Consider the following 13,755-nt stretch of genomic DNA (forward strand, 5'->3'; position numbering starts at 1 on the left):
TGTCGCGCTGCAATTTTCGAGCAATAATTTTTTTATTATTATAAAAAGAAATTAAGTGCCGAAGAATGCCATTCTTCTTCGCTGCACATTTTTTGTGAGGCTGCCCCTTCTAGAGCCACAGTTGGAAATTGGTATCGCAAGTTTTCAAGGGATCGGCAGTCAATTGAAGATGAATCTCGTCCCGGTCGCCCAGTAACAGCTGTGACTCAAGAAAACATTGATGCTGTGAGGGAAATGATCAGAGCAGATCCACATCTTACATTTTGTGACATTGAAGGGACCTTAAATATTGGGTCAAGAGCAGCGAAGACCATCGTTCACGATTATTTAGGCCTTACCAAGAGATGTGCCTGTTGGGTGCCACATTCCCAAACAGAGAGCCAAAGGGAGGAGAGAGTGGACTGGTGTCATTTCATGCTAGAAACATTCAATGGAGGGCAGTCCGAAGACACCTACAATATCGTCACAGGTGATGAAACATGTGTCTACCATTATGACCCTGAAACAAGTAGACAGTCTTCTGTCTGGTGCTTTCCAGGGGAGGAACCACCCACAAAAGTTCGAAGTTGGAGCTCCGGAAAGAAGATGGTGGCAACTTTTTTTTATGAAAATGGGGCATCTCGCCTCTGTGACCTTGGACACACGTCGTACAGTCAATGCTGAATGGTATGTGAATGACTGTCCTCGCCACTTGGAGGTCACAGCACCCAAAGTCCAAGAGTGGGCACCTTCTGCTGCATCACGACAATGCATCTGCACACAGGGCTGCCAGAACAATGGACTTTTTGGAAAGGGAAAAGTGTTACCTCATCCCCCCCTATTCACCTGACCTGGCCCCATGTGACTTCTTTCTGTTCCCTAAGACCAAGGAAAAAATACGTGGGCAGCGGTTTTCGTCAGATGAAGAGGCCATTGCAGCATACAAGAGTGCACCAAGTGACATCCTGAAAGAAGCTTTGACTGAAACGTTTTCTAAGCGGTTTCAGAGAATGGAAAAATGTATACTTGCTAATTGAGAGTATTTTGAAAAGTTGTAATTGTTGTTTTGCAAATAAATTTTTTTCTCACACTCTGCTAAAAACTTTTGGCATATCCCTCGTATTCTGAGTCCTGGCCTTCTTTGTGCTCAGGCAGCTAGGGCTATACAATCCACCGGTGGTCCCTAACCTGTTAGAGGAGAGATCCTCACTTGGACTAGGTGTAAGTAGGGTAGCATCCTGCTTCATGAATTTGAGCTCAGAACATTTTAAGCAAGTCTCAGACCTATGGGAGTAACAGAGTCCCACTTCCATTTGGCAGGCGAGAGACTCCTTGGGAACAACTTGGCGAACAAAACGGAATTCGATGGGGAGCTATCAGTATTAACGGGGCTTACGGAAGAAAGACTGTAGAACGGCTGAGTCAGCAAAGAGGATGCATCTGGATGTAGTAGGCGTAAGTGATATTTGGATAAGGGGAGATTATAAAGTGTACTTGACGGGTATTAGAAAGGGAAGGGCAGAGTCTGGGGTAGGGCTGTTCATCAAGAATACTATTGCACGCAACATAGTTTCTGTTAGGCATGTAAAGGAGCGAATGATGTGGGCAGATTTGGCAGTTGGAGGAATTAGGACGAGAATTGTCTCACTGTATTCCCCATGTGAGGGTGCAGATGAGGATGAAATTGACAAGATTTATGAAACATTGAGTGACATTGTAGTCATTATCAACAGCAAGGATAGGATAGTGCTAATGGGCGATTTCAGTGCGACAGTTGGAAATAGAACTGAAGGATACAAAAGGGAGTTTGGTAAATGTGGGGAAGATATGGAAACTAATGGGAATGGGAAACGTTTGCTGGACTTTGGTGCTAGTATGGGTTTAGCAGTAAAGAATATATTCTTCAGGCATAAGGCATGCTACACATGGGAGGCTAGGGGTACCAGATCCATAAAAGACTATATCTTAACTGACTTCGAATTCAGCAAATTTGTTAGGAATGTACGGGTTTTTCGGGGATTTTTCAATGAAACAGACTACAATCTGATCTGTAGTAAACTAAGTATCTCTAGGCCTAGGATAGAGAAAGTGAAATCTGTCTGTAAATAAATAAGGATAGAAAATCTCCAGGATGAGGAAACTAGGCAGAAGTACATGGATATAATAACAGCGGACAGTAAGCAGGTTCAGGATATAGAAAGAGAATGGGTGGGATACGCGGATGCTGTAGTAGCAACAGCAAGGGAATGCCTGGGAACAACAGTGTGTAAAGATGGGAAAAAGCGAACATCTTGGTGGAATGATGAAGTGAGAGCAGCTTGTAAACTAAAACAGAAGGCTTATCAAAAATGGCTCCAAACAAGGGCCGAGGCAGGCAGGGATTTTTACGTAGATGAAAGAAACGGAGCAACACTAATAGTTCTTGAATCCAAAAAAGAAGTCGTGGGAAGATTTTGATAATATCCTGAACAGGCTAGGTCAAGCAGCAGGGAAACCTTTCTGGACAGTAATAAAGAATATTAGGAAGGGTAAAAAAAGGAAATGAACAGTGTTTTGGGTCATTCAGGTGAACTCATAATAGATCCTAGGGAATCACTGGACAGGTGGAGGGAATATTTTGAAAATCTTCTCGACGTAAAAGGAAATCTTCATGCTGGTGTCGGGAACAACGGAGCTCATGGGGAGGAGGAAAATGATGTTGTTGAAGTTATGCTTGAGGAAGTGGAAAGGATGGTAAATAAACTCCATTGTCATAAAGCAGCAGAAATAGATGAAATTACACTTAAAATGAAGTATAGTGGGAAGGCAGGGATGAAATGGCTTCATAGAGTAATAAGATTAGCATGGAGTGTTGGTATGGTACCTTTAGATTGGACAAAAGCAGTAATTGCACCTATCTATAAGCAAGGGAACAGGAAGGATTGCAACACCTATCGAGGTATCTCATTGATTAGTATACTAGGCAAAGTATTCACTGGCATCTTGGAAGGGAGGGTGCGATCAGTGGTTGAGGGGAAGTTGGATGAAAACCAGTGTGGTTTCAGACCACAGAGAGGCTGTCAGGATCAGATTTTCAGTGTGCGCCAGTTAATTGAAAAATGCTACGAGAGGAATAGACAGTTGTTTGTTTCGTAGATCTAGAGAAAGCATATGACAGGGTACCGAGGGAAAAGATATTCACCGTACTGGGGGACTATGGAATTAACTTAGATTATTGAAATCAATTAAGGGCATTTATGTTGACAATTGGGCTGCAGTGAGAATTGGTGGTAGAATGAGTTCTTGGTTCAAGGTACTTACAGAAATTAGACAAGGCTGTAATCTTTCGCCTTCGTTCGTATTTTACATGGATCATCTGCTGAAAGGTATAAAGTATCAGGGAGGGATTCAGTTAGGTGGAAATGTAGTAAGCATTCTGGCCTATGCTGATGACTTAGTCTTAATGGCAGATTGTGCCGAAAGCCTGCAGTCTAATATCTGGGAACTTGAAAATATGTCAGTGAGTATGGTATGAAAATTAGCCTTTCGAAGACTAAATTGATGTCAGGAGGTAAGAAATCTGAGAGAATTGAATGTCAGATTTGTGATACAAAGCTGCAACAGGTAGATAATTTCAAGTATTTAGAATATGTGATTTCCGAGGATGGTTATATATTGAGATTGAATCAAAGTGCAGTAAAGCTAATGCAGTGAGCTCGCAGTTGTGATCAACAGTATTCTGTAAGCAGGAAGTCAGCTCCTGGACCAAATTATCTTTACATCGGTCTGTTTTCAGACCAACTTTGCTTTACGGGAGCCAAAGCTGGGTGGACTCGGGATATCTTATTCATAAGTTAGAAGTAACAGACATGAAAGTAGCGAGAAAGTTTGCTGGTACAAACACGTGGGAACACTGGCACGATAGCACTCGGAATGAGGAGATAAAGGCTAAGTTGGGAATGAACTCGATGGATGAAGCTGTTCGCATAAACCGGCTTTGGTGGTGGGGTCATGTCAGGCGAATGGAGGAGGATAGGTTACCTAGGAGAATAATGGACTCAGTTATGGAGGGTAAGAGAAGTAGAGGGAGACCAAGACGACGATGGTTAGACTCGGTTTCTAACAATTTAAAAATAAGAGGTATAGAACTAAATAAGGCCACAGCACTAGTTGCAAATAGAGGATTGTGGCGACATTTAGTAAATTCGCAGAGGCTTGCAGACTGAACACTGAAAGGCATGCCGGTCTATAATGATGACGTATGTATTAATTAAATTATATCACTTTAGATTGAATGGTTAATGCTTGTGAAACAACACCAAAAGACCTACCCCGTTCTTATGATTAAAAAAACAAAAACGATTCAAATTAGGCGTAAATGACGAATCTCAATATTCAGATATTTATAGATATTACATACCCTAAAACTATGTCATGATTTATTTTTAGTTACCTAGGTGAATACCAATGCACTACATATATCTACAAGGAAAATTTCTCATCCAGCCGTATCAAGAGACTTGAACTGAGGAGCGAGCGGCATCATCATGGTCGTCTGCTTCTCAGTCCGGATTGCCAATCTTCCTTCTTGACTGCTTGAAGACGCCACATGAACAATTTTCATTCCACAATATTTAAGTAAACTGAATTACTGCAGTCATCACTCTTTGATTACTATCTATTTGCTCAGTCCCGCCAACTTTGACTGACTGATATTTTACTGTGATTCTGTCCCGAGCAACGGTATGTGTGTTCATCTGCTAACGTTTAATGAATGTATTTTCTGTTACTGAGGTGCGGCAAACATCTTAAGACTGTATGCTTATTCATGAATAAATCCTTGTGCTTGCCACAACTGATCTGGTATTGGAAATATTAAAATTTTATCGTGAAATTAGTCCATTCACAACATTTGCTGTAGTTTATTTACTAATATTTTCTCAAGGTTTGGCTTGTGAAATATTTTCACAAGTTCAAAAGTATAACTTGCTGCTTTGTGATAGTTTTCATGATGCCCCATGACATTATGCAAGAGTCTTCACTATACTATAATATTTAAACAGTCTCTTGAATAATCAAGCAGCTTGACGGCAATTGGATTATACTGCTGAAGAGATAATGATAATAAGACTGGTCACAAATCTGTAACAGTATATCTAGAAAAATAGATATTCACAAAACTTCACGAGAATAAGACTCATCTGGAAACATCACAGGATACCTCTCATCACAAAACTTTTCACAGAACAACACGCTGAGCACTGTGTCAGAGCTTCTGTTAATTCATCTTTTCCTCTCACATTTGCTCGTCCAGGGTCTACACGAGTTTCTTAGTCACTTAGCTCAGTGCGCGTTGATGACGTTATCCCCTATTGGGCGCTTGGAAAATATCAGCGGAATTGCTAGCCTTTTCTTAGAATATTTCCGCTTCACGCGACCAATCAGCAGTTAGTATCCCGTAGTCTCAATAAAGGCATCCTAAAATTTTACTAATTGTCTTACGCATCCTTTCTGTGTATGGGTTTGTATTTATGTTCATAGCTGGCTAAATTTTACCTTTCCCTTAACCTCGGCCATTTCCAGGAGCACCCTTTCCGTTGTCTTGTTTCCCGAAGTACATGTCTTCGAGGAAAATCCCAGCGTTTGATAATACACCAACACTCCACTGGCATTCTATTATGGGCCAAACCCTTGTACACAATTAGCTCTACCTCAGCGACAGGGATATTTTCTACAGATTGCAGCTACCTTTCCTAAACAATGACAGTTTTCCATTTATGAATTTATAATCCAATAAATATATTTGGTATCCTTTCATTGCCGCAGATAGCAACCGGACACAGCATCAGTCCCTCCATCAATCGCAAAGAGCCAGAAAATTCCTACCTCTATGTAAAAATTGTAGAAGTATTGTTTACATTTTGAGAAATAGGAAGCACTTGACATGATTCAGCCTTTTCTATTTATATTGTCGTGTCAGTTGAGAATAAAACTTAACTGTTGTTGTTTGAGTCATCAGTCCATAGACTGTTTTGATGCAGCCCTCCATGCCACCCTATACTGTGCTAACCTTTTCATTTCTACGTAACTATTGCATCCTACGTCTGCTCTAATCTCCTTGTCATATTCATACCTTGGTCCACCCCTACTGTTCTTACCACCTACACTTCCTTCAAAAACTAACTGAACAAGTCCTGGGTGTCTTAAGATGTGTCCTATCATTCTATCTCTCCTTCTCGTCAAATTTAGCCAAATTGATCTCCTCTCACCAATTCGATTCAGTATCTCTTCATTCGTGATTCGATCTATCCATCTCATCTTCAGCATTCTTCTGTAACACCACATTTCAGAAGCTTCTATTCTCTTTCTTTCTGAGCTAGTTATCGTCCATGTTTCACTTCCATGCAATACCACGCTCCACACGAAAGTCTTCAAAAACATCTTTCTAATTCCTATATCAATGAAGTGAGCAAATTTCGTTTCTTCAGAAAGCTCTTCCTTGCTTGTGCTAGTCTGCATTTTATATCCTCCTTACTTCTGCCATCATTAGTTATTTTACTACCCAAGTAACAATATTCATCTACTTCCTTTAAGACTTCGTTTCCTAATCTAATATTTCCTGCATCACCTGCCATCGTTCGACTGCACTCCATTACTTTTGTTTTGGACTTATTTATTTTTATCTTGTACTCCTTTCCCAAGACTTCATCCATACCATTCAGCAACTTTTCAAGATCTTCTGCAGTCTCAGATAAAAGAACAATATCATCGGCAAATCTCAAGGTTTTGATTTCCTCTCCTTGGACTTTGATTCCCTTTCCAAATTCCTCTTTGATTTCCTTTACTGCCTGTTCTATGTAAACATTGAAAAGGAGAGGGGACAAACTGCAGCCTTGCCTCACTCCTTTCTGGATTGCTGCTTCTTTTTCAAAGCCCTCGATTCTTATCACTGCAGACTGATTTTTATACAGATTGTAGATAATTCTTCATTCTCGGTATCTGATCCCAATCATCTTCAGAATCTTAAATAGCTTGGTCCAATCAACAATATCAAATGCCTTTTCTAGATCTACGAATGCCATGTACGTGGGCTTGTCCTTCTTGATTCGATCCTCTAAGATCAGACGTAGTCAGGATTGCTTCACGTGTTCCTACATTTCTTCTGAAGCCCAATTGATCTTCTCCCAACTCAGCTTCAACTTGTTTTTCCTTTCTTCTGTAAACAATACGTGTTAAAATTTTGCAGGCATGAGATACTAAACTAATGGTGCGATAGTTTTCACACCTGTCAGCATCCGGCTTTCTTGGGAATAGGTATAACAACATTCTGCCGAAAATCGGATGGGACTTCTCCTGTCTCATACATCTTACACACTAAATGGAATAACCTTGCCATGCTGGTTTCTCCTAAGGCAGTCAGTAATTCGGAGGGAATGTCATCAATTCCAGGTGCCTTATTCCTATTTAGGTCACTCACAGCTCTGTCCAACTCTGACCTAAAAATTGGGTCTCCCATTTCATCATCGACAACAGCCTCTTCATGTTCCAGAACCAAATTATCTAAATCTTTACCTTGATACACCTGTTGGATATGCTCTTGCCATCTTTCTGCTTTGTCTTCCTTCCCTAGAAGTGGCTTTCCATCTGAGCTCTTAATATTCATACACCTAGATTTCATTTGTCCAAAGGTTTCCTTGATTTTCCTGTATGCAGCATCTACCTTTCCCTTGACCATACAACCTTCGACATCCTTGCACTTCTCCTTCAGCCATTCTTCCTTAGCTACCTTGCACTTTCTGTCCACTTGATTCTTTAATCACCTGTATTCTTTTCTGCCCTCTTCATTTCTAGCATTCTTGTATGTTCTTCGATCATCAATCAGGTCTAGTATCTCCTGAGTTATCCACTGATTTTTACTTGATATTTTCTTCCTTCCGAACATTTCTTCAGCAGCCTTACTGACTTCATTTTTCATGACTATCCACTCTTCCTCTATTGTGTTTCCTTCAGCCTTTTCATATAGCCCTTGTGCCACATATTCCTTGAAACAATCCCTCACTCTCTTTTCTTTCAACTTGTCTGGATCCCATCTTTTTGCATTCTTTCCTATTTCTTCAACTTCAGATGGCATTTCATGACCAACAAGTTGTGGTCAGAGTCCATGTCTGCTCCTGGGAGAGTTTTGCTATCCAACACCTGGTTTCTGAATCTCTGCCTAATCATAATGAAGTCTATTTGATACCTTCCAGTGTTTCCAGGTCTCGTCCACGTATACAGCCGTCGTTTGTGGTGTTTGAACCAAGTATTGGCAAGGACTAAATTATAATTAGTACAGAATTCAACCAGCCAACTTCCTCTTTCGTTCCTTTGTCCCAATCTGAATTCTCCTACTGTATTACCTTCTCTTCCTTGGCCTACCATTGCATTCCAGTCTCCCATCACAATTAGATTCTTTTCACCTTTTACATATTGTATTAAATCTTCTATCTCTTCATATATTCTTTCTATTTCCTCATCATCCGCTGAACATGTAGGCATCTAGACGTGCTCTATTGTGGTGGGCATTGGTTTGGTGTCTATCTTGAAGACGATAATTCTTTCACTATGCTGGTCGTAGTAGCTTACCTGCTACCCTATTTTCTTATTCATTATTAAACCAGCTCCTGCATTTCCCCTGTTTGATTTTGTGTTGATAATTCGGTAGTCACCTGACCAAAAATCCTGTTCTTCCTGCCAACGTACTTCACTTATACCAACTACATCTAACTTTAGTCTGTCCGTCGCCCTTTTCAGATTCTCTAACCTACCACAACAATTCAAACTTCTAGCATTCCACGCTCCGACTCGCAGAATGTCAGTATCCATCTTCCTGATGATCGCCCCCTCTCGTGTAGTCCCCACCCGGAGATCCTTATGGGGGACTAGTTTACCTCCGGAATATTTTACCCGGAAGGAAGCCATCATCAGTACATCATTCATACAGAGAGAGCTGCATGTCCTCGGGAGGTAGTTACGGCTGTAGTTTCCCGTTGCTTTCAGCCGTGTAGCAGTATCAACACAGCTAAGCCATGTTGAGTATTATTACAAGACCGTATCAGTCAATCATCTAGACTGCCGCCCTTGCAACTACCGAAAGGCTGCTACCCTCCTTTCGATGAACCATTCCTTAGTCTGGTCTCTCAGCAGATACCCATCCGATATGGTTGCACCTGCAGCTCGGCTATCTGCTTCATTGGGACACGCAAGCCTCCCCACCGCGGCAAGGTCACATGGTTCGCAGGGGAGGAAAACTAACACTCTTATAGTGCTGCCATTCGCCCTTCAGTTTTTTAAATGTAGATTTTGAGGTACTTGCAATTTCACATTTCTTTTTTCTGCTGTAAGCACTCTTGCAGTTATGTTGACAGGTGTTGCATTTTGGAATTATGACTAGGATTGATCCCAAAATTAGATGGAAACTCACTCGTCCTTTCATTTAATGGGTTTTGATGACTGTATTTGACATTCATGTCATAGGATTTCCAGATCTATTTTTAATGTTAATTTTGCAATATGATGTATTTTTCTGAATCAGCTGTTACGTTGCTTTAAAATACTGTGTAACTTTTTATTTTTTTTTCTAAAGAATGAGAAGTACTGAAAAAAGAATTGTTAATCATGATTCTTGGGTGTTAAGTAGAACCCATATCTTTTCTGTTTCGGCACAGTTAATATATAACATTTGTTTTCCAATCTGTTGAAACTAACACAAGATAGAAGGTACAAAAAATTACCTGGGAAAGAAAACATTTTTTTTTTAACAGAATATATTAACAAATGCCTGGAAAATAAAATATTTTATTTACAACAGAATGTATGTTTTATTCCTAAAAGAACATAATCAGATTCTATCTATTACTTTTTAGCATGTGTGTTGCAATTTGAATTATGTTTGTTGTGTATATGTTATGTAAACAATATTGAAAAAGTACATGTATGATAAAAGTGATTGATAGAATCTGATGCTTTTGGGAATTAAATGTCAGTCTGCGATTTCTTTTCCAGGCATTTTCTTATGTATTCTCTTACTAATAAAAATGTTTTCTTTTCCAGTATCTTCTAGTGGTTTCTTTATCTTGTATAATTTTACATAGAGTGGAAAACTTAAAGGTTATGATTATACATATTTCTTGTGTGTAATGTTCTTGAAAGTTTTGTCAGATATTGTAGTTTTGAAATTGTCTTATACCTTTCTAGCTCTTTCCAGAACTCTTCTGATGCTGTTTTTAATGAAATGTATTTTTTACATCTTTTGAGACTGTATTTGCATAGAATTTAATGTAGTTTATATGTTTCAGTAAAGAGAAATATGTCCCTTAGAAATAGGTTGCCATGTCATTGTACTTACCAAATTAAATTCACATTTTTTTCTCTGGATTATTTTCTGCTATAAGTACTCTGATAGAAATATTGTTCAACATTGCAGTTTGGAATTATGACTCACATTGACCCCAAAATTGGATGCAAACTCACTCAGCCATTAATTGAGCTCATCTCCAGGTAACACTCACAGTTTGTTGAAGCTTCTGCTGTAGTTGGATATCGCTCAGATTGTTAGTTGTGTTGTGATTTTTGTTTGCAGTTTGGTGCTCTCACACCTTTGGAACCTCGGCTTGGTAAAAAGTTGATAGAACCTCTCACAAATCTCATACACAGGTAATAATATGCTTGCCAGGTTATTCTTGCATGCTTCTCTCTTTCCTTATTTCCTCTTTGTGCAATAGTGTATATATGATTATTTGCGTAACTGTTAAATTTTATTTAGGATGTATAAAAATGGCTTCAGGGGATCACCTTACTAAATGTGACTGTTTCTGAATAAGAATGAGTTAAATAGGTAGGTGTCCTTGGAACAAGAACCTTGGTACTCTGTTCTCTAGCTGATTTTGATGCCATTTCATAATGCGCTCTTTTGGAGAGCAAAGAGGATTTGGGTGTGCTTCCTGACAGCTTCCATATATCCTATTCATTAAATTATAATTTTTGTTAAGTTTATGATCTGCCATTTTCTTTAATGGTGGGATTAATTTTACCAAAAATAGAAATTGGTTTAATGTGAACAGAAGACATTGTTTCTGAATGCACATTATATTCAATCTTAAATCATCAAACAAATTACATTTTAAAAAATCTTGGTACAGTAGCATTTGCTTTGCATTTCTCTTGCACAAGATATACTGTATATTGCCACTGTTACTGCTTAATTTACTGACTTAACATCCATAATGCAATCCTGCCCCTGCTTAAACTCTGCTTTCATGCATGTTGCACCTTATAACCATCTAGTAGAGAGGTCCCTAGTGTGTAAGGACACTGTTATGGTGGTGGTTTATAAGATCTGTTACATCAATTAGCGGACAATTGGTCCACTAAAAAATGTCTATTCAGACATTTGGTCTACTGTAAACAGTCCATGAAATTTAGCCCTTATCGTTACGTCCATGTTACAAGGTCCACACATGAAAAATGCCTGTACACTTCTAAATGTTCAGTCCATTTAGTCCTTTCATTGGTTTTCATGTTACAAGATTCATATGCAAAAATGTCCACACTTCTAAATATGGTACATATACCGTTTAATCCCGAATACGACCCGCCACCGAATAAGACCCGCACCCTAAATTTGAGATGGAAAAAAACGGAAAAAAATAAGTCATATAACTTACATACCTATTTAATTTTCTTCAAATATACCAAAAATATAAATTCAAACAGCTTACAATTAATAAAATCATCACAAAAATCGTAAATAAAATCGGTCCAATGCTCAGATCATTCGCAGTTCAGTCGTCGTCTGAAGTTTCACCATAGGAACTTTCGTCGCTGGCATTTTTCCACAAATAGTCGTCCTCACTACTGTTCACAGAATTTGAAATTCCAGATTTTTTAAAGCTTTTGGACACTAGATTGTTGGGAATGCACCCCTATGCGGTCTTGATCCAGCTGCTTATTAGTCCGACTTCAGGCCTCTTCACTCGTCCAGTTGGTGTTAACGCGTGATCACCATCAGTCTTCCCTTCAGTGTACAACTGTTTCATTGCAGTTTTGAAAGGCCGGTTCATGCACACATCCAACGGCTGTAGAATAGAAGTGAGTCCTCCGGGAATTAACGCAAGATCGGTTTTTCCTCTCATCATATCTTTTACGGCGTCAGTTGTATGTCCTCGGTAACTGTCCAACACAAGCATGTTTCATTTTTGTAACAAACCTCCCGAGCGACGTTGCCAAACGCACTTCACCTATTCCTCAACTAACACACTGTCCATCCAGCCGGGCTCATGTGTTCTGTCAATAACACCGGATGGCAAGTTTCCTTTCGGAAGTGTTTTCCTTTTCAGAATCGCATATGGAGGGAGTTCGGTTCCATCCGCTAATACGCACATTACCGTGCATCGTTGCTTTTTGTTACCACCTGATGGTTACACTTTTAGAACCCTTCGTATCCACTGTATTTTTCAACGGCATTTCAAAATAGCGGGTGCTGTGGGCTAATAACTCGCTCATCTTAAATCCGCTTATTAAAGAAACTGAAGTGAAACGAAACCGGATGGATACCTCAATGACGAACTTTGGCCCAAAATGGAAAAAGACTTGGAAGGAGGTTAAAGCATTGGCAAGTCGACGACCACAATGGAGTCGTTTCACGGATGCCCTATGTTCCAGTGGGAACGAGAGGAATTAAGTCAAGTAAGTAAGTCATTTCAAAATAGACAGGTGTCTGGTCATTATTCCCAATTTGCGACAGCAAATAAGAATTTTGCTTCTTCAAATGAATAATGTGATGCTGAAAGGCCGTTAATTTTTCGTCATACGCCCCAGGGAGATGACGTGAAATAGGCGTACGTCTCCGAATGCACAATCCCTTTCTCCGATTCGGATCCATCCGTAGTTTGCAGTAAAACCCTGTGTTTTGAGTTCTTTTGAGATCTCTAGTGCTTTCAATTGACACATTTCACTAGAAACACCTTATCCTAACTCACGTTTTACTATCACAAATTTGTGGAGTCGTTCTTCGATATCCGGAAACACTGCACTCCGCCCGCGGAACGCTCTGCGATGGCCATTACTTTTTAGAAGTTTTTTCCTTCTTCCACCAATCACGAATACACGATTCATCAGTATCGTACTTTCTGCCAACGGCATGATTTTTTCAGCTTCGCTTACAACTTTAAGTTTCTCACGCACAGTAAATGACCACAGATACCGTTTTGAATCCATCACTTGCTATCGAGACAGCGCTTTCATGGGGCAGATATAGAACTCAAATGTGAGCGAGGTAGACTTCCATTACCAACAGTCTCGACTCACGCAGAGTACGATATCCCGCGAGATCATATATTCTCGCACCCAGCATGCCAGCAACACTTGTGAAACAAATGACGATCGAGCATCCGCAGCAGCGGCTTTCATATTTACCGCATATTTACCCATATTCTTTGATTTACCGTATTTCATTACCTTACATTTCGCTTTTACATGCCACTATAACCATATTGAGAAAAAATCGATCTTGTTTTCTAGAACGCAACTAAAACACAATATGATCTGAATGCCCGTTTACATGTGGTATATTGAGTACGGTAACTGTATTCAAATCTATTTCAATACTCGATGTAAATGTAGTAAATATTTACGAAAATGAATGGCTTGAATACAACCCGCACACAAGATTTAGAATGAATATTTTGGGGGAAAAAGTGCGAGTGGTATTCAGGATTATACGGTAGTTCCTGCTTCAAAAATATCCCCAAGTTGTAA

General features: G+C 39.7%; 1 protein-coding gene across 1 annotated transcript in view; it reads left to right on the top strand.

Annotated features, from left to right (window-relative positions):
* g (adaptor-related protein complex 3, delta 1 subunit-like garnet) overlaps positions 1-13,755 on the top strand; it is a 580,467-nt gene that overhangs the window by 126,516 nt on the left and 440,196 nt on the right. Inside the window, exon 7 of the mRNA XM_067141336.2 lies at positions 10,580-10,653. Within this exon, the coding sequence (XP_066997437.1) occupies positions 10,580-10,653 (74 nt within the window). The remainder of the gene's footprint in view (positions 1-10,579; positions 10,654-13,755) is intronic.

This window comes from Anabrus simplex, chromosome 2 (assembly GCF_040414725.1).
Source record: "Anabrus simplex isolate iqAnaSimp1 chromosome 2, ASM4041472v1, whole genome shotgun sequence".
In the NCBI taxonomy this organism is placed as follows: domain Eukaryota; kingdom Metazoa; phylum Arthropoda; class Insecta; order Orthoptera; family Tettigoniidae; genus Anabrus; species Anabrus simplex.